The sequence below is a fragment of the Anabas testudineus genome, chromosome 15 (assembly GCF_900324465.2).
Source record: "Anabas testudineus chromosome 15, fAnaTes1.2, whole genome shotgun sequence".
Classification (NCBI taxonomy): domain Eukaryota; kingdom Metazoa; phylum Chordata; class Actinopteri; order Anabantiformes; family Anabantidae; genus Anabas; species Anabas testudineus.
In genome coordinates, this window is record NC_046624.1 from 12232514 (window position 1) to 12253145 (window position 20632).

The 20632-nt window shown below is 35.9% G+C and overlaps 4 protein-coding genes across 7 annotated transcripts; all 4 read right to left on the bottom strand.

Moving 5' to 3' along the window:
• Positions 1–522: 522 nt before the first annotated feature.
• Positions 523–6142, bottom strand: vdac2 (voltage-dependent anion channel 2). The gene is made up of 9 exons (XM_026356807.1): positions 6003–6142; positions 4817–4888; positions 4652–4701; positions 3734–3886; positions 3566–3618; positions 2561–2788; positions 1799–1949; positions 1642–1699; positions 523–1493 (listed from the first exon to the last, which is right to left on the bottom strand). The coding sequence occupies exons 2-9, from the start codon at positions 4881–4883 to the stop codon at positions 1402–1404; spliced, it is 852 nt and encodes a 283-aa protein (XP_026212592.1). The 5' UTR covers positions 4884–4888; positions 6003–6142; the 3' UTR covers positions 523–1401.
• Positions 6143–6677: 535 nt separating this feature from the next.
• Positions 6678–9191, bottom strand: LOC113159855 (CMRF35-like molecule 3). The gene is made up of 7 exons (XM_026356808.1): positions 9000–9191; positions 8494–8817; positions 8123–8186; positions 7846–7940; positions 7639–7670; positions 7241–7262; positions 6678–7035 (listed from the first exon to the last, which is right to left on the bottom strand). The coding sequence occupies exons 1-7, from the start codon at positions 9043–9045 to the stop codon at positions 7031–7033; spliced, it is 588 nt and encodes a 195-aa protein (XP_026212593.1). The 5' UTR covers positions 9046–9191; the 3' UTR covers positions 6678–7030.
• Positions 9192–9229: 38 nt separating this feature from the next.
• Positions 9230–16444, bottom strand: LOC113158398. Its single transcript, XM_026354295.1, has 17 exons — positions 16366–16444; positions 15848–16171; positions 15391–15690; positions 15195–15306; positions 14678–14775; positions 14548–14588; positions 14270–14368; positions 14150–14180; positions 11799–12140; positions 11374–11682; positions 11098–11158; positions 10761–10858; positions 10622–10656; positions 10172–10228; positions 10010–10066; positions 9771–9842; positions 9230–9629 (listed from the first exon to the last, which is right to left on the bottom strand). Exons 1-17 carry the CDS (start codon positions 16409–16411, stop codon positions 9567–9569), a joined length of 2145 nt encoding a protein of 714 aa, XP_026210080.1. The 5' UTR covers positions 16412–16444; the 3' UTR covers positions 9230–9566.
• Positions 16445–17041: 597 nt separating this feature from the next.
• On the bottom strand, positions 17042–20564 carry LOC113159853 (CMRF35-like molecule 3). Of its 4 annotated transcripts, XM_026356805.1 has the most exons (9): positions 20190–20564; positions 19934–20022; positions 18859–19185; positions 18439–18768; positions 18151–18250; positions 17901–17992; positions 17786–17820; positions 17396–17473; positions 17042–17132 (listed from the first exon to the last, which is right to left on the bottom strand). In XM_026356805.1, exons 3-9 carry the CDS (start codon positions 19055–19057, stop codon positions 17079–17081), a joined length of 888 nt encoding a protein of 295 aa, XP_026212590.1. In that variant the 5' UTR covers positions 19058–19185; positions 19934–20022; positions 20190–20564; the 3' UTR covers positions 17042–17078. The 4 variants fall into 4 exon arrangements, with proteins under 4 accessions (XP_026212590.1, XP_026212589.1, XP_026212591.1 ...); XM_026356804.1 differs by having other exon boundaries at positions 19934–20564; XM_026356806.1 differs by lacking the exons at positions 19934–20022; positions 20190–20564 and adding an exon at positions 19403–19902 and having other exon boundaries at positions 19075–19185.
• Positions 20565–20632: the final 68 nt, after the last annotated feature.

Below are 20632 nucleotides of genomic sequence, written 5' to 3' on the forward strand. Positions count from 1 at the left end.
ATTATCCAATGACTCCAACTTTTCTTATGACAACTCACGTTGATTAGTTCACTGCACTCTGCACCTGTTAAATATTTGATTCCAGTTTGTGAGAAAAAAAAAAAAAAAAAGAGTTACTGCAGCTTTGTTTTTCTTTAAGTAACCTCAACTCTACACAGTATGTATCCGAACAACTTCTTTAACCAGTTTGTTTTTCATATTTTGGGAAACGGGTGCTGTGAATTACTGTATTAGGGTCATTTCCTTTTGTTTCACTACCTAATATTCGTAGACTCTTCTGCAGGTCACTAAAAAATTCTGACTTCTAATGACAGTGTTGCTTTTGAAAGAGCCTCTTATCAGCTTTACATGTATGTACAGCTTTATTAAAGCTTTGTGTGGTGCATCAGGCCCAACTTCAGCCATACAGTTCCTGATAATGGGAGTTTCAATGGAGTTTTCCTATTAAATTCTTTAGTGTAGCATGTGAAGCTGCCATTCCAGGCTTTTAAACATAAGCTAGCGACACTGAAAATGCATCCATGGAGTTCAAAGACTTTATTGAAAATGTATACATACACATAAGGACCTAAAATATTTCCCGTGTGCTCCGTCTCTGGCCAATACAGGAAAGCACGTTCCGAGAGCGCACGTGTGCAACTTCCAAGTTACACCTGTTCTGAACAACGGTAGTTTGGCATGTGAACATGATGGGTTTTTATTTTAATACACAATGAACAAAAACTATATCTGCATTGTTGGCTGAGTGTAGAGGTTTCTCTCAAACTTACAGACCCAACTTTCCGCAACCCAAAAACTGCCCAGTTTAAGTGAAGCTCACATGCAGCTTTAAAATAAACAATCCTGACGGCTGACAAACAAAACACCATTATAGAGTTTTAGTTTTTCCACTGTGTGCATTAATAGGAAGGGCGAAGCAGTACTTAAATAATAGCGAGAAAAGCCTAGTGTACTTAATAAGCAAATAATCATTTGCAAATGAAAACTGTTTGGATGACAAAGGAATATCAGATGGTCATGATTGTAAAATCTGAATGAAATTATGGCAACTCTCACCACTCAAAAGTGTAAAACCGATGTTCTCACAAGAATGTGTCTGGGATAACCACAATAAAGCCACACAGACTTAACAGGCAAAGGGATTGTATTGATTTTCATAATTATGGCAGTGCTGGACAGGAACAATGACATGATTCATAAATAATACGACACCAGAATAAAAAGCAACAAAGGTAAAATATACCAGTGACAGAAGCACCAACTTGAAGTGGTACTCAAGAGTTTGTTGTCGTAGCCTTTGAACCAATCTCTCCAAGATATCCCCTTGCTGGTTTGAGGTGGATATACATTTAAGGCCAGATTCTTCTGATATTCCCTAGTCCCTTGCAGAATGAAGAAATCTTAAGCTTCTAATTCCAAACCCAGACCCAGCTTGTGGCCTCCTGCGTTGATGTTCTTTCCATCGACCAGGCCAGACAGGGTGAGTTTCACACCTGCATGGGCAAGAGAATGCACCCTTAGCCATTATATATGCAAACACCAAGTTACTTCTCTCAGTTAGACTTCAGAGAATGAAGCAATTAAGAGCTCATTAATTTAAAAATCCTCCATCTACTCACAAACCTGAATACACCAACTTACCTGGTCTAAGAGTCTGGGTGTACCCAATACCAACAAGGCTACTGTTGTTCACTTTAGCCTGTGGGGAGGAAGAAAAACATGACACATGCCAATTAATTGACAGTTTTTGCTTCTAGCTCAACAATCTCACTCCGATAATGTCTGCTGCACAACTTACACTGATGGAAGCGTCCTTATCCAGCTGGTATTTGGCTGCAATGCCAAAACGTGTGCTGTTGCTGCCAGCAGTCCAGGCCAGGTTGACTGCTGTCTCCAGTTTGTCGCTCACCTTCTGGTAGATGGAGCCGCCAAACTCTGATCCATCATTGCTTTAAAAACAATATGCACAAAAGAGATCTTATGCTAAGGGAAACTCAATTGGGAATTTCAACTAAAGCAGTGTTATTTGCACTGGATATCTCAGAAACTTATCTCCTTTGAGTATACTACTCATCACTCAATGTGTCCATCCCATTTCAGTTTCATTTGTAAACAGATTTTGTTTTACAACCTTTTCTCACTGTAAAACTGCAGCAGATAAAATTTGTGATAAGCTACCTGCTGGGTTACTCATAAGAGGTTCTATGACATTTTCTCTTCAGGCTGTTAAAGGTTTTTTGATTGGTAAGTTTTTGTGTAACAAAAGCAACTAACAGATAGTTACGGAGTTGTTTTCTTTAAGGATCTTTTGTTTTAATTCTTTAGACATTGTAATAAAAAAGCCTATTACTGTGTTGTTAAAGACTAACCTATAGTTCGTTATCCAATGTGTTGCATTTGAAGCCTGGAATACGTTTACATAGCTACTACTAAATCTCAGTTTAATTTTACCTTGTCATTAAATAACTGAAGGTTTTAACCTGTTAGTGAAGATTAAGTAAAGAAACGGTGCAAATAGACGATTAGAAATCCCATTTGTGCGAAATATTTTTCTACTTACACATTGGTGTGCAGCTGGAAGTCTCCGGTCTTGTAACCAATGGCAAAGTTGTTCTGGGCCATCTTGGATTTGGCGGTGTCAAAGGTCATCTGGTAACCAGCCAGCCACCCTTCATAGCCAACGACAGCTGCTCCATGAATGGTGGGGCCAGCAAAGTCAAAGTCCACATCACAGCCCAAGTTAACATACTCGCGCTTGTAGGCAGTCTTGACTTTGCCGCTCTTCTTGCTGATAATGACAAACACTACTTTGATCAGCCTCAAAATTAAATCCCAATGAAGTTTGATCAGTTATTAAAAAGCATTTGCAGGATGGACAGCATAATCACCTGAATGCAATTGTCAGTGTGAGACATTATGCATCATGTCTTTACATTGCTTTGATCCCAAACTATTTAAGTAACAAATGCTGTATAGGAAATTTTTAGCATGGCTGATTTTGATGTCTATTGTTCTAGTCTTAAACTCATGAGGCATCTGCTTTTTTTGTATTTACTCTCTCAATATTTCACCACATGATTAGAACTCATAAGTCCAATTCATTTCAGTTCAACCAGCTTTTGCCTTGTGGCAGGTGTTTATAGTCTGAGTGTGACACTGTAGCCTTGAACACAGTGTCTCAATGTAGCCACATAACTCCACCCTCACCAATATTCCCACACTTAATATGAAAACGGTGTATACCTTTGGCAGCATCCCTCATGTTGATTTACTCCTCAAAGAAAGTAAAGCTTTTGTTCTCCCAGAGACACTAAACTGCAATTCATCATATAATAAAACAAATGCACAAACCCTGGCAGCCAATCACAGCAGCATGTTACAGGAGACAAGTTCCATATTGGGACTGGGACCACATGGTCAGCAGTTACACTTGTCAGAAGCATGTACAGATCATATTGCAAAAATCACTCATGTAAAGAGGAAACAGGCAGAGCAGGCAACATTTGTAGAGGGTTTAAAGTTTTTATAATTATAGATTTGTCACAACCATGTTTAATCATCTTACCCAGTGTTTGGTGAGAAGGTTGTGTCAAAAGTCAACTTCAGTCCTTTGGCAATCTGTGACGAGAAACCGCAACAGAAACCATTTCATATTTAAAGAAGTCAAAGTTGTTTGTCATATTCAACATGTAGACGTAAAACAGCTGCAGAACAATCTGAATATTTTCCTAACCTGATCTTCAATAGTGATTTCTGTTCCCAAGGTGTTGTCAGTGTTCCACTTCTCAGTGAAGGTCAGGCCATATTCTGACCTCTTATATTTAGTTTCCAGGCTGCCTGCAACTTTGCTGGTATCAATGTTGGAGGAACCAGCTGTTTTGAATTCCTGCAAGAGACAATTTGAGAAAAGGGGATCACAAGAAAATGTTAAAGGCAGGTGACTCTGGATGAAATAACTGCCATAACAACCCAATTCTCCACCCCATACTGTTTCCAGTTTGAATTTTCTTTATACATGAGGAAGTTAAAATACTAGCACAGTTACAATACATTCTGTTTTGCACTACATAGAGGTATGCCAATACCTCCATTTTGTGATTGTTACAATCACAAATTTTTATCTATGATTTTTATTTTCTGGATTTTAGCTTCCCCATAACTTTCCATTTACATAATATGTACATTCATGCTTATCTACATTCATCTTCTTGGCACTTTGTACACAGCTCATCCCACAGAATCTTAAATATGAATTCATCACTTTTATGTTTATATGTGTATTATTATTACTGTATTATTGTAAATGTTTATGTTTCAGCTGAGACCACACTGTACTGTAGTACATGGTGTTTGAATCTAATTTTGAATCAGAAAGATCTAACTCAGCTCTTTGCACTTGCATTACTCTTTGGAGTACATCACTACTTGTGAGAACTTATATTTAATTTGCCGTAAAAAAAAAATGCTATACAACTTCTGGGAAATTTCATGTGGTTTGGTTTCACTATTCTGGTTGCTGGGTTGCTACTCGTAGGTCTAAAGGTGTTGTCAAAGCAGAGTCAGAAACGTGAGTCAAGGTGAACTTTCATACTGCAAGTATCATCAATATCATTGTCATATGCCGCTTCCATGTGCAGTTTTTGCAGCTTACCACTCCACTGGCTGACTTTGTCTTGACATCAAGCTTCACCAAGCCAAATCCTAAAAAAAGAAAAAGAAAATGGTGAATACAATTTTAATATTTACCAACAATTTTAGCTAGACTGGGAAAATCTAACATAACTGCACTACTTAGTCAAACTGTATGAAACCATACCATAGCCTTTGTTGAAGATGTCTTTGGCAGACTTGCCCAGGTCAGCGTATGAAGGAGGCACGGCCATTGTATCTGTTGAGAGAAGGAAAGTTTGTTAAATAAATTTTTATAGCACACCCAAAGGCAATTCAAGGTGCTGTACACAAGCAGATAACTAAGGTGCTGTACACAAGCAGATAACTAATTTATCAGAATTGTAAAGTCAAATGAACATAACTCAATAGTAAAATTTATGTCCATATAAATAACTGGCAAATGGCAATTTGTATTGTATGATGGAAGTGAAAGTATACAAAGACACAAAACTATATATGCATCTGGAGAAATATCTATAATAATATGAACATTGTGTTGAGACTACACACATCTTGATTTTAAATTTGAGAAGGATTCTTATACAAGTAGAAAACAGGGCTCGTCGACATGAAGATGACAGTATCTGCAGCAGTGCAGCAGTTGCCAAAGGGCTGAGTGGAAAGTCACAGAGGATTTGACATTTATAACCAATACCTCACTACTAGTAGCAGACTGGACACGACTGTGGAAATACAGCCTTTGCTACACAACACACTAAAATATTAACAATGGCAACGAGAGCAATGGTTTCTCTTTCCTATCAACACCTCTGACTTTTCAGTGCTGCAGGTTGTCACAACAGTGCAAGCGCCTGACACCGGATAGACAAGGTTACCAACTTGACAGAGACAGAAGCCAGAAGCCATTTTGCTACACCGGTGTGACCAGTTGAGGCCTGGATTTTATACTAGTTACTCCTTTGAACTGACAGGTACAGCTGGGCGTGGTAAGGAACATGTCAGCGTCAATTAGCTGGGCGTGTTAATTAGCCAGTTCACCGGCTTTAACGTGAACAGCCAACTACTGCTAGCTAGGCCACAGGTAGCTTAACTAAAATATAGCATATAACATTAACAGTGGAAGTTATGAAAATATTCATAGAGTAACACTGTGCAACACACAACCCTAGCTGTATATAAAACGTAAGATATAGAGCAGAGGGGCTCTGTTTTTGCATGACATGTGCCAGACGCAGGAAACTGAGAGAAGCTAGCTTAGCTAACTTTGCTAGCCTGTCGACTACCGGCGTGTGTCAAGCACGCCTGAATACCGATTCCCGTTGCTTATGGAGTAAATTAACAGCACCAAAGTGAATAAAAGTGTCTCTTACCAGTGGAAGATTTGGTTTGCAGTACACTAAAGTTACTTTATTAGAGATGTTCCGCACACCGCACGGCTGAAGCAGGCGTCACCGGTTGGAGGGCGAGCTGAAGGAGACTGCACTGCAATGAGTCCTGACCTATCACAGCGCAGCTCAGGACCCGGGGCGGCCACAGTGGTGCCTGAGCAAAAGTCATTTGTGTTACAGTATGGTTGCATCATGGTTGTATTATCCAGGAAAACTGTGGTGTGCACCAAATGCACAAAATAATCAGTGCATCTGTTTCATATTAACTACCAGCACATATGTGTTAATATAGCTTTCATTTTGCTGTCGACAAAGATCTGGGTTTAATAGATTAAATCATTTAAAAAGTCGATTGAGCTACAATTATCAGTTCCAAATTCAGTGTAGCTTCCCTTTGCTTATGCAAATAATATAAAAATGTATTTTAGATGCAAAGTCAGTAGATCCATGATTTAAAAAGAAAAGAACTGATCCAGTGTGGTGGTAACAATAAACACCAAATTGTTGGAACACTGGCTTGAACAATAGCTGCAAACAGATTGTGTTATATCAACATCATCATGCCACCTACAGCCACAGTGCTGTGATAAATGAATACATCTAAATGTCTGCTACTTTATATAGGAGGTGAAATCAAGTTCTGATGTATCCTCCAGGCACTGCAATTAGTTCTTTATTCAGCCAGATTAAACACCACTCTCTTAACATGTAGCCTAAAATACATGTGCAATAACATTCACAACACATGATTAGTATGGATTGTGTTTATAAACATATACAAATAGAAATACTGTATGTTATGCCTATTGCAAATGTATGCTGACTTAATGTGGTCTATAAACTCAACATATAGGGCTATAAACTAATAATAATTTTACATTTTGTTGTTGTCCCTTCAGGTCAAACAGGTCAGTGTTACTTCGCAATGTTTTGCAGAGCAAAGCATGACAGTGGAGAAAAAACTGAATAAAAAAGAACTTTAATGTGAATGATATCACACCCTCATCTTCTTAACCTGTTGGAGATAAAACAAAATGTAATGAAGCAAGAGCAAAGAATGCACGCAATACAAATAAAAAAACTATGATTGAAAAAAGTGACTAAATGACTAATTTAATTTAAAGGGCTGGCAGAAAACACTAAAAGTTTTTTTCTTCTTTTTTTTAACCTTTTATTTTGTTTCTTTAACAACATAGCCCATATATACACACACAACATACCTTGTGTCATGTCGTTTTCACCCTATGTTGAAGGAGCGAAGCAAATGTTATTCACAGTGTATTATTATTAGAGTACAAAGCCATTTCATGTAAATACTTAAGGCACACAATTTATAATCAAAGTAATCGGTGGTTTATATAATTAGCTTTGTGATGGCAGACATGCTCAGTTCAAGGACAAAAAGCCTCAAGGACAAGCAAGTGTTATAACATGTATGTAATAATATTATTAAGCGCACATTTTCAGCTGTATAGTGTACATTTAAGACATAAAACAGTGAAATCTTCAAACTTATCCTGATGTTACGCCAATGTAATGATAATTCTTATTTTGTAATGAGATACAATAGCGCTACCTGTGAAAACTACACTGAAAAAAAAAAATTTGCATATCGTACCGTCATTGTGGTTGATTCTGCCTTGGATTGTTCTAAACATGAAACAGTGAAACAATAAAAAGAAAAAATTTAAATCCTGTTACTGTTAATGTTCAGTGACATTAATGCACAATAATGTACTGTCTCAAACAACATATTTAGGAATAATGACACTTTTTAAATGTATTGAAGATTGATTGATTTTAAATGTATTGAAGTTAGACTTACTGTGCTTTAAGAACATAAACCAGATGAATAAGGCCACCGCAACAAAAAGCAACATGGTCAGACGGATAGTGAAACTCTTTAGGTAACTGGAATCACTGCCAGAAATTCAAAGCACCCAAAGCACAATTAAAAAGGATGTTATTGTTTTATAAGTCTATTCTTTATTTTATTTATACTATAATCTCTCTGTCATCAAAAGAGACTCTTCTACTATTTCATTCGAATGTAAAATGACAAGTTTGTAAATGTTATGTATATTAATAAAAAAATATCAGACCTGTCCTGATGCACTGTGGAAGGATCTTTGGTTGTGTGCGCAGGCTCAGGAGTGATTGGATGGTCTGCAAATCAAAACAACACGTTGATCACCAGAGGAATATCAAAATAATAACCGCCAAACTCAGATTTATATTAAAATTAGTTAATTGGTTGTTTAAGTCTCATAGCATAAACTAGACCTGTTGTTGTGATAATTTATGCTTACATTGTCTCCATGAAATCATGTAATCTCCTGATTATGTACACAGAGATTTAGAATAACTTAACAGAAAGCAAATTCAAAAGAAAATCGTGGGAATCCTGACAACAAAATTTTCATCTTTCACCAATGGTTTTAAATGTGCTTATAGGTGTTTTGTGGGATCTTACCTCTGTTGACTGACAGGTGAAACAACCCTCTGTTGTCGGACCCACCATTAATCTCCACAGCACACCAGTAATAACCAGTGTCTTCATCTGTGGCGTCTTTTATGGTCACAGTTACTAATCTTTTCATTTTGTCATCAGAGATTGAAAACTTACTGGAACTGTGTGGTTGGTCTGTTCTTACTGCATATATGCAGGACGACCAATAATATCCTTTACACAAGTATTTCACATTGTTTATGTATTGTGAATCATAGAGACATGGGGTAGTGATTGAATCTCCTGCTTTTACTGTAACTTTACTGGCTGTAATGATGCTGTAAATTCCTGCAATAAGAAGAAATTCAGTATTTTAAAGCATAATGTATTTACAAAAAATATATATAGCCTTTCTATTGTAGATGTTCATATTGTTTTAGCTGTTGTGTTATACATTAGATCACCATTGTCTTCACAAACTGACCCTTAGAAGCATAAGATATGAAAATTAAATGAATGTTGTCATATACCTGTGAGTCCGGTGAGGATGAGGAGAAGGTAAAGAGGAAAAGCCATGTTGGTGAGTTATAAGTGAAGCAGTGTGCTAGGCTTGGATGAAGTACAATGATCATCTTCTTCCTAACTTTTCTAACTTTCTGTTGAATACTGTTGATTATGTTGTAAAGTTCAAACCACTTCCTGAACAAAAAGTGAAGTTGCATAAATTGTTAGTTAGACAATAAATATCTATGCAGCTAGGTAGGTGTGTGAAGAGTGTTCATTTATTTTAAACATGGAATTATAACATGATGAACAATCAATACAGTTCTTTAAAATAATTACCATATTACCATATTTTGAATGTACTTATGTGTAGTTCCAGTATAGGTTTTTGTTAAGTTGAATAGATGGGTTAACATTTCTACCGCTGCATGGATAAAAATGTGCAACGGCTCAAAGGTGTACAGGGACTACAAAGGACAACAAATTCTAACAATATAGTGTGATATATGTATATATGTTATATTATATATATATAACAATATAGCATCGCCCTGACAGATAAAGCAGACAAAGTTTTAAATTTGACTCTAAAACTAAATGTGTTGTTGGCGCCGAGTCATCGTGCTGTATGTAACATCCTGATCTCTTGCGTCAACCTGTTAGAGAAGGATAGGAAACAGGAAGGGTAATTAAGGGCAACACATTGACAACTCCAACAAAATGACTAGAAACAACTGAAAGACAGAATGTGAGAAATAATGTGCATTTGAGTTCAATCCTTTAATTGCAGTATTTACCCTTTTTACAGTTTGTTGTCTTACGGTAACCACAGAACTATACATCACGTCCACATCTGTATCAAATGATATCTGGATGAGGAAGTACAGAGAAAAAAAAAAAAAAAACAGAATTGAACACGTTCTGCTTCTGATGAATTTTAATCTGTTTTGAAATTAGTCAAATACAAATAAGTTCTTGTGCATCCTTTGCTTGTATGGTTTAATACACATTTTAGATTGAACTGTGTTAGTATTACCTGGCCTGGAGTTTCTCTCGCATTCCCAACATTACAGTATATCACATCCTGTCCAGCCTGTGTGTGTGTGTGAAATGAGAGAACGTAAATTTGACAATACACTTAATTGATTTCTAACAGTGTTGACTGTATTCTTAATGCTGTACTGCAGTTATTGGTTACCTGCTCTGGAGTTTGGCTTTTGTGTTTAACATCACAGTATATTACTTCATCCTCAACCTGTATTGAAGTAGCACACATCCTCTCAGTTTGTAGTTTCACAGTGTTAGTGTAGTTTATTTTAAATAAGACAGCTATGACGGTGGCTCTGACTGTAAAATCTAATCCAGAGGTTTGGATAAAATCCTCTTTACTTATCCTGGCTAGTGTTTAGACCCTGTCAAGACTAGTGTTTTCTTTATTGTACCCCTTGCAGTGCTTAAATAACAGAATAGAATAAATTTGACTAAAAAAAGTTTTGATCTAGAAACTAGCTGACAAAACTAACATTAATATACACTAGTGGAATTCAATTTGTTGGAACTAAATGAAAAGATAAAGCATCAGTTATAATAATTACAATTTATTTTGTGGGTATCATGACATAGATATGAATATATCTGCTTATCTTACCTTCAGTGTAGGTGATGATTCCAGTTTGCTTTGCTCTAAACAATGGAAACTTGTATTATAGAGTGTCAGTGTTCAGTGGTAATGTCTAAAAATAAAACTGGGAAGCGGAAAATGTACAAACACAGCCACACAGACTTACTATGCTTTTTCAGCTTATACCAAGTGAACACTGTCACCATTACAATGAAGATCAACAAAGCCAGAGGGATGACGAGGATCTTTATGTCAACTGTAGAACTGCAGCAGCAACAGATATTTATTAAGATAAAAAAGTCTTTTTGTGTTTAAGCAATGCTTCAATTTAATGCAACGTCTGTTGATCTTATATTTTGTCACCAGAGATTAAAAACTTTCTTGAACTATGTGGTTGGTTAGTTATTACAAATGAGTCTTATTTTCTGTATTAGTTTAAATTATAATAAAATGTCTTTTAATGTCTCTAAAGACTGCATGTATGAAGGACTTTATGCACTGACCTGTGCTTTAATGTATTAATTGCTTTTTCTTCACTGTGGGCAGTAGTTGGTGATAAGATGGCTACAATTAAAAAGAAAGAAAGCCCAATGATTAGTAGAATAAAATTACCACAATTAATCCTAATATCTTTAAGAGCTTCATCAAAACATTTACAAATGGTTGTGCTTGGCATAAATGTTTAATTCATAATCAACCAATAAAATAACAATGTATGTATAATATGTATTATAGTGTAACTATAGTGTATAGTTCACAATTTTTTATGAAATACTCACTAGTGGAAGGTTTTTCAGTTACAGTTAGATGCACTGGCATTTGTAAGTTTCCTTTCACGCACAAATACCAGCCACTGCTCGCCATCGTCAAATTGATCATAGTCACAGTAGAAACACTGTGGGCTTTCACATGGATGATCACTTGTGTACTATCTATTGATCCTGATGACCCTGTCACACAGGACTTGCCTTGCAGCCTCAGCTTGCACCATTCAATTTTTTCAGAGTTACTGTCGTGGAAGTATATGGTTATATTGTCGCCATTAAATCCTGTACTCTCCTGATGATCCACGTAGAGACTGGGGGTATCTGAGTAGAAAACAAATTCATTAGAAAATAGTAGAAATCTCCACAACAAAAACACAACTTGCTAAAATTTCACAAAGGATATTAAATGTGGTCATAGTTGCTTTATGGGATCATACCTCTGTTGACTGAAAGATGAAAATACTCTCCGATGTCAGACCCACCATTAATCTCCACGGCACACCAGTAATAAACAGTGTCTTCATCTCTGGCGTCTTTTATAGTCACAGTGAAGATTCTTTTCATTTTGTCATCAGAGATTGAAAACTTTCTTGAACTATGTGGTTGGTCTGTTCTTACTGCATATGAGCAGGATGACCAATAATATCCTTTACACAGGTATTTCACATGGTTTATGTATTTTGAATCATAGAGACATGGGATAGTGATGGAATCTCCTTTTTTCACTGTCACTTTACTGACTGTAGTGATGCTGTAAATTCCTGCAACATGAGCAAATTCTGTATTTTAATGCATATATTCACAATATTCTACTGTCCTATGACATACATGTCATTGATATTCACATAAATTTTTCAGCATAATCAATTATAGTAGTCTCTACAATTAATGATCTTAAACACTGATAGGTTATCAGACAGGGTTATATAATAATAATAATAATAATAATAATAATAATAATAATAATAATAATAATAATAATAATAATAATAATAATAAATTTATTTATAGAGCACTTTTCTAAACATATGTTACAAAGTGCTTCACAAGACAGACAAGAAACACATGTAGCCCAACAAGATCAACTATAAGTTGTATATATAAGTGAACTCACTATGTTAAGTTTCACTCATATGTCACTATCTGACATGAGGAGCAAAAATACATCATGCTCAAACATTTAAAAAAATAAAATAAACTGACTGACCTTTTAGTCCAAAGATGATGAAAAGATAGCCGAAATAAAGAGCCATGTTGGTGAATGAACAGAGTTAGACAAAGCAAGAAGAACAAGTGCAACACATGAGAAAGTTTTACCACCAATGTTCCTTAATGTGCAACTGTATCCTCTTATGTAAGACGTCTGAAAGTTGAGTCAAGGCAACTGAACTTCCTTCTTGTTAAAATGTATAATATTTAATAAGGAGGAAGTCCAGTTGCCATGACTCAACTTTTATTATTTATTTATTTTTTTATGTTTTTGTACAGAGGGTAGAAACATGACCGTACAAATGGCAAAGTGTTACTGAACTGTCCTAATAATTTCCTATAAAGTGTGCTAGTTTTTAGTGTTAGGTTTTAGTGCCAGGTTTCCATGTTCGCAGCAAAAAATAGGTTAGTTTAAAAAAGAGAAAGATTACCCTGCAGTGATTTGTGAAAAAACTCAAGATGGCAGCATAACACAATTTGATCACATCCACTGAGTTTGTGCAGCACTGGAAATATACTGTACACTCACTGGCCACTTTATTAGGACACCTGTACAAACTAATGCGATTCAATAAAGTAGCTCTGCCATAAATACTACATTATGTTTTTGGCCCCATAGAGGAAAATGAATGAGGAAGCCAAAACCCTAGATCAACCGCTTAATATAATTTCTATAATAACCACATTGCAGAATCATCATATTTCTAACAGTTTCAAAACGTGAGATACTATAATGCTGCAAAAGTAGTAATTATTAACTTAAGCCAAATGTAATATTGTAAAAAATTCTGGAGGTCTTAAAAAAATCTAATAAAAAGTGTACCAAATGAATATACTACTTGATAGAAATGTTTTCCCACCCTTGCAGAAAATGATCATTCTTTCCATTAGTAATTTGCAGACATTTGTTTAGTTAATGAATAAACGTCTTCATTAGTTGTCCAACAAAAATATCCAATCTACTATCAAAAACTTAATTTAAGAGACAAAAGTTGTGTTAAGTATACAGGTATCTAATTTATTACAAGTGAATAATATATGTTACAGACAGCAGAAAGACGCAACAAAAACCTGGTTATACATATATATATATATATATATATACTGTATATATTATGTTGTTACTCATAATCTGCATCTTAACCCCTAAGCCAGGGAGGGAATTCCCCAGCAGGTGCAAATGTTCACAGCCGTGTTTCACAACTGTCTATTTTTTACCCGGTTATACTTGCTGCATATGGCGGAACAGCAGCTGTGGAAAAAAAGACACTTCTCTCTTTCACTGTCATTTGTTGTGGTGTCATGAAAAAAGGTTTAACAGGAGATATTTCAAATGAACTGACAGGAATGAAATAATGAGCGAACATGCATACATTTGATGTGAATAACATTGACCTATAGTTTCTATCCAATTCTGAAATTGTAGACACCCTAGATTCACGATGTTTTGATAAATACTTAGCAAATAAATAACTCAATGTATAACAAGTAACAGCAAAGAAATTGTCTCCAAGTAACAGATACACAGGTAAAGAGGCAAGCAATCCACACTTCCAATTTATCTGCTAAGCCAGTGTGCTATATACGACAGTGTCTTCATTTGTTATAATCTGTTGGGAAAAAAAGTAGTCAAAATAGAACATAAAATTGGTCAATGGTGAGAAAGTCTTGGACAGCAGGATACTGATCAGAGTGTGGCAATTAGTGCAATCTTAATATTTACCCTTTGTGAATTTGGATGCGTGGTGATAACCACGGAACTATAAATTACATCCTCATCACTCTCACCGTATGACCTCTGGGTGAGGAAAGTAAAACATGAACAAAAAGAGGGAAGTGAAAACATTAAATTTTTAAAGAATTTCGAGTTGCTTTGTTGCAGTTTCAATATAACAGTGTATAATTATGGGGCTCAAAACAATTATATTTGCTTTCTTTGATAGCAATTAGGAGATTAAATAAATAAGCGTCTCCTACCTCTGGCATGGATGGTGCTGCTGCTGCTGCTTTGGTCTTCTCTAAATGTGAGACAGTAAAAACACCTTATTACTCTCAGTGCACAGAACTGACAGTGCTTCAGCTTCGACAATGTTCAGCTCAGACTTACTGTGCTTTTTCATCATGAACCAGATGAATATGGCCACAGTTACGCTGACAATCAGCAAGCTCAGAGGAATGATAAAACTACTCAGATCAACTGAAACACTGCAGCATAAATGAACACATAAAAGCATGTGAATTAAGATGCAGCGATGTGCTCTTCAAACATTACTACAGTATCATGTTAATTACAGCCTATGCATTTCTAATATATATATATATATATATATATATATATATATATATATATATATATATATATATATATATATATATATATATATATATATATTTCACAACTCACCTAAAACTCTTAGATCAGACTTTTAGATGAAATTACTAGTCAATCATATATAAAAGATAACATAATGTTTTTTGAGCCTCCTTGGGGGCTTGAAGGTTTAACAATAGCAGAGCAAAATTACAGTAAAAACATCCAAATAATAATAATATTAATAATAGGAATTTATTTGAAGGGGTCACATTTGTTCTTAATATGATATGCTATTACAAAAGTTACTGACATGTGGTGTTGAAACTGTGCCGTGGTTAGGGCTTTGTTTACAATGCCAGATGTGAAGTTTACAGGATCAGGGGTGTCTGACAAGGTGGTTAAACATGTTGTTGTATGTGTAGCTATAAAAAACATAACAAATAAGAGATCACTACAAATGTGAGAAATACACTTATTGCACACTACTTTTATATCGTTGTACTTACTAGTGGAAGGTTTCTCAGTAACAGTTAGATGAACTGGCATCTGTAAGTCTCCCTTCACGCACAAATACCAGCCGCTGCTCTCTGTCCTAAGGTTACTCATAGTCACAGTAAAAACACTGTGAGCCCGAGAATCAATGGTCACTGTTGTTCTAGCCAAGTTTCCTGATGACACTATCACGCAGGATGTGCCCAGCCTGCACCACTTCACATCTCCGGAGTTACTATAGTGACAACTAATGGTTATCCGTCCTCCATTAAATCCTGTATTCTGTTGATGAGCCACGTAAAGGCTGGGAGTACCTTAGTAGAAAACAAACTAATTACAAACTAGAAACAGGTGAGCTCTGGTGAAATTCAGTCGATAGCAAAAATGTGACACTTGCAAAATAATTTTCTTTAAAATTGTTTAAAAATGTCACAAAGGAAATGTGCTTATAGGTGTTTTATGAGATATTACCTCTGTTGACTGACAGATGAAAATACTCTCTGATGTCAGACCCATCATTAATCTCCACAGCACACCAGTAATAACCAGTGTCTTTGTCTCTGGCGTCTTTTATAGTCACAGTGAAGATTCTTTTTATTTTGTCATCAGAGATTGAAAACTTTCTTGAACTATGTGGTTGGTCTGTTCTTACTGCATATGAGCAGGACGACCAAGAATATCCTTTACACAAATATTTTACATTGTTTATGTATTTTGAATCATAGAGACACGGGACAGTGATTGAATCTCCTTTTTTCACTGTAACTTTACTGACTGTAGTGATGCTGTAAATTCCTGCAATGAGAAGAAATGCAGTATTTTAAAGCATATAATCTATTTACAGAAAACAGTTTCTCCTTTACATAACCTTTTTATTGTAGATGTTCATATTGCTCTAGCTGTTGTGTTACATATTAGATCACTTTTGCGTTCACAAACTGACTCTTAGAAGCATAAGATGTGAAAATTAAATGAAGGTTGTCAAATACCTGTGAGTCCGGTGAGAATGAGAAGAAAGTTAATATGACAAGCCATGTTGGCCAGTGACAAGTGAACAATGGGGCCAGACTTGGATGCAGTAGACTGATCATGTACGGTACTTCCTAATTTACCTAAATTAAAAAAAACCACTTCAAACCACTTCCCCTAACTTTGTCACCTCAGACAAAGTATTTCACAGTTGTTTGTGTGTGATACAGACAGAGATAGTGAATGAATGACACTCGCTAACAGTTGTGCTGTAAATTCCTGCAGCATGAACAAATTCAGCATTTTCATGCCTATATATAGCTAACAATTACTGTTCCACTGAAGTTTTATTAAATTGAATTGACTGACATGCTATTACAAAAATATGTATTTCTTACTCATGCCATTATTGTGTTACATAACCAGTAATTCATTAGTACATGTAAAATGACCTTTTGTGACTGGCCTGTGAGGATGACTGGATGAATGTGCAACACAGCTCCACTCAACACTCCTACTTCTCTTTTGAATTACACATATTCATCTTATTTATTTGATATGGTGTAGATCTCCCTTGGACTTTCTAAATTGCATGCCCTTAGTACACACTGCTTGAATTATCCGAATGTAGGATACAACTAACAAAATGGAGTCCACATGAGAAGGATTTAATCAGTACTGCCAAACGTCCAGGTTTTACATCCTTTATCCCATTCTTCCTTAGCACTTTGATTCATGTTTTAGTGTTTAGCGTGCTGTAGATCACACTTCCATCTGCTGGTTCAATCTAGACCAAGCACAGAGGAGAGATGCTAAATAATTATGAACTCATCATGACAACAGAACTGTCATCTGAGTTATTATATTAACTGAAAATCCCCAGTGCCTCAGTTCAAAATGAAACGTTTTATCCTTTCTTACAATGGTCATGCTCTCTTTGGGCATATGATCCTACTGGATGAGATACACAATCAAAGTGGCACAGTTCTGAGGGCAAACTGGAGAAAAATATGAGCAAATGTGTTGTCAGGCACTGTTAGATCTTCTTACCTTCTTCTCGGCTGCTATATGTTGATTATGAACAATGGTAGCGTAAAGCCCGTCCGAAGCACTCCCGACCTGTGAAGTCTATGATGGATACGCTTTCATTATGAATCTCATTTGAATCAGAATATGCTAAAGTTATTTGTAATTTTCCATTGAGTTGTTTGCTTAATGTGTGCTTGAGGAAATATCTAAGCATATTACTATGTACCAGGCTTATGTAGATATAGTCATTTGTAGTCAACAACTCACATTTACTTCAAAAATTGAATAATCAAGCGAAATTTGGATATAATGTAATATAAGTTATTTTTTATGAAGCAAAGAGAAAATACGCCACTGATGAAGATGTATTTGTAACCAAAGAAATAATGGGAAATACATGTTATATCTTACCTCATTGACCACAGGCCCCTCAGGCTTGCGCTTATCTAAAACACACAGGCAACCTTTTAAATGTGTTAATATTTTAAATCTGAATTTGTTTTAGCAGTGTTTGTGTGAGCCTCACAGCGTCTAATCATCCTCCATCCACAAAAGGCAGCAGGGACAAGCAACAGCTGTGAGGCCACGATCATGATGATAGCCATCACTTTAGTGGAACTAGACAAAAATACAAATAAAAATTGATGCAGATTAGATCTACGTTATACAGTACGACATAGGTTAATACGTTTTGATTATGTTTAGATGGGTAGAGGAGAGGCAGACATCAGATCTGAACACATTTGTTGAAGTGTGAGAAAGTACAGAGTACACACCTCTTGCGTTCATCTTGCAGGTTCTCTCCACTTGTCCCGATTACGGTAGAGTTTGTGGGTTGGGCTGAATGTGGCTCGGTACTTGTGAGCTGGTGAGTGCCTGTGAAGAATATACATTTAAAGGGTCAAGTTAATTTGAACCTTTTATGCTGTATTAAATTAATTATTTTATCATAACTCTCACACTTAGTTTGTTTTAGGGTTTACAGTATCCACTGGTCCCATTTGTTATTGATTCTGATTTATAAAGACGTTTTTTATAAAACTATGAACAGTTTAGTTACTTACTTGGTGTAGTGCTGCTTATTGAAGTTGTCTTAATTGAGGGTAATTCATGGACAGTTATATGCACTGGCATCTGAAAGTCTTTGTTGTTGCACAAATACCAGCCACTGTTCTCCATCCTCATTTCACTCATAGTCACACTGAAAATATTGGGGACACTTTCATTAATAGTCACTGGTGTTGAAAGTAACGATTGACGTGGATCCATCACACAGGTAGTTCCCAGTCTGCACCACTGTATCGCTTTTAGATATTTATGGTGGCACATGACAGTCACACTCCCCCCTTCAAATGCACTCATTTCCTGTTGGTCCACGTAGAGACTTGACACACCTAAAAAAATAAATGACAAGCTTAAACTGTTTGTTATTATTATTTGACACATATAATTGTAAAAAACTATTTACAGAAATGTGTTTTTACCTGTGGTAACAGACAGCTTAAAGTATTGTCTAACATCTTTCCAGTTTTTAATTTCTATAGCACACCAGTAATACTTGTCCCTCTCTGACAGATCATTAATAGTCACAGTGAAGGTTGTTTGATTTACGTCATCATCGATTGAAAACCTTTGTGAACTACTTTTTTGTTGGTTTGTTTGAACTACTATTTTGCAGAGCATAAAAGATCCTCCTTTACACAGGTATTTGACATGGTTCCTGTAGCTCAGATCATAGAGACATGGGATAGAGATGGAGCCTCCAGCCTTGACTGACACGTCGCTCACAGTAGTAATTGTACTGTAAATTCCTGTCAAAACAACAGTAGACATTTATTTTACAGTGGTGCCTTCAAATAAACTGAGTACATTTAATATATGAGTTACACATGCCTCAGTGAATAGCTATATGAAACATTTGTCGCACGTTACTTTACTTTCTTTTTTTAATAAACAGTGCCAATGACATTGTTTTAATTATAAACCTTGGTATATTTAGTTATTTTGAAAAAGTCTTGGCGCACTTACCTATGAGTCCAGTAAGTATCAGGTAAACGACATATGAAGCAGTCATACTGGCATCAGTGTTGAAACTGAATAAGTAATTTTAGTATTGCAGTTGGTGATACCAACTGGGTTGCTTCCTCATTTTAACAATGGTCTCTTTGTCCTGCTGTACCAAAAGCTGTTTTATTGACTTAGATATTATACTGTTATAATTATATCTACTTCAACATAAACCTGGAATGGGCTGCAGATAAACATTTGCTTGAAGTTTACTGTGCTAAAATAAAGGATTGAATCAAGATTCATATTGTTATATTTCAGGTTCAATACTGTATAATTTACTGTACATTTAAATAAAAATGAAGCTGAAAATATACGTTCTTAATTAATTTATATCTATACATGTCTTCTTTGAAGAGGTTCTCAATCTTAAATAATCAACCTTTGTTAAAAAAAAACTTAGTAAACATTATTAAAAACAAATAGTTTATAGTAAACTAAATAGATAAATAAAATGTAAGTTCAGTAAAATAAAGTTTAAGATTCCCCAACCTTATTAAGCAAATTTAAACATATGCACTGATGAGTCTGGCAAATGTGGACAGTTGTTGCTGTGGCTGCTGGAGTGAAATTGTTTCCAACTACAATAAAGAACAGGACAGATCTGCTTCATTATGCTGAACTCTGATGTAGCAGCATCCAGAACAAGGCAAGGCAGAAGGAGACGGGGATCATTTACTAATTACTGAGGCCACTGTCATGTACCACTTATTCAGATTTAGTTTGAAAGTGGCAAATTTGTACTCACTATTCACAGCACACCTAAGTCTTTTTCTTCTCTTTCGGCTTTTCCCATCAGGGGTCGCCACAGCGAATCATCCTTTTCCACCTAACTCTATCATGGGCATCTTCTACCCTCACACCAGCCAACTTCATGTCCTCTGTTAACACATCCATGTATCTCCTCTATCGTCCTCTTGCCTAAGCCTGACCTCTGAATATAGCAACAAAATGAAACAGTACAAGTTATGTACTGGTTTCAGATGTACAAGTCTCAAGTCAATTATTTTACAGCCCTTCTACCCACAGCTGATAGTTGAGTTGACTTTAAATGCTCTCTTGCACCGAGACATCACCTGAGTGGACTCATTTAGAAAACAGCTGGACCTCAGCAACATGGCGGACCGTTCGCGTTCGTCTTTGTCGCCTTTTGATGACGTCTTTATTAAAATTCGCACAGACGGCGCGAAT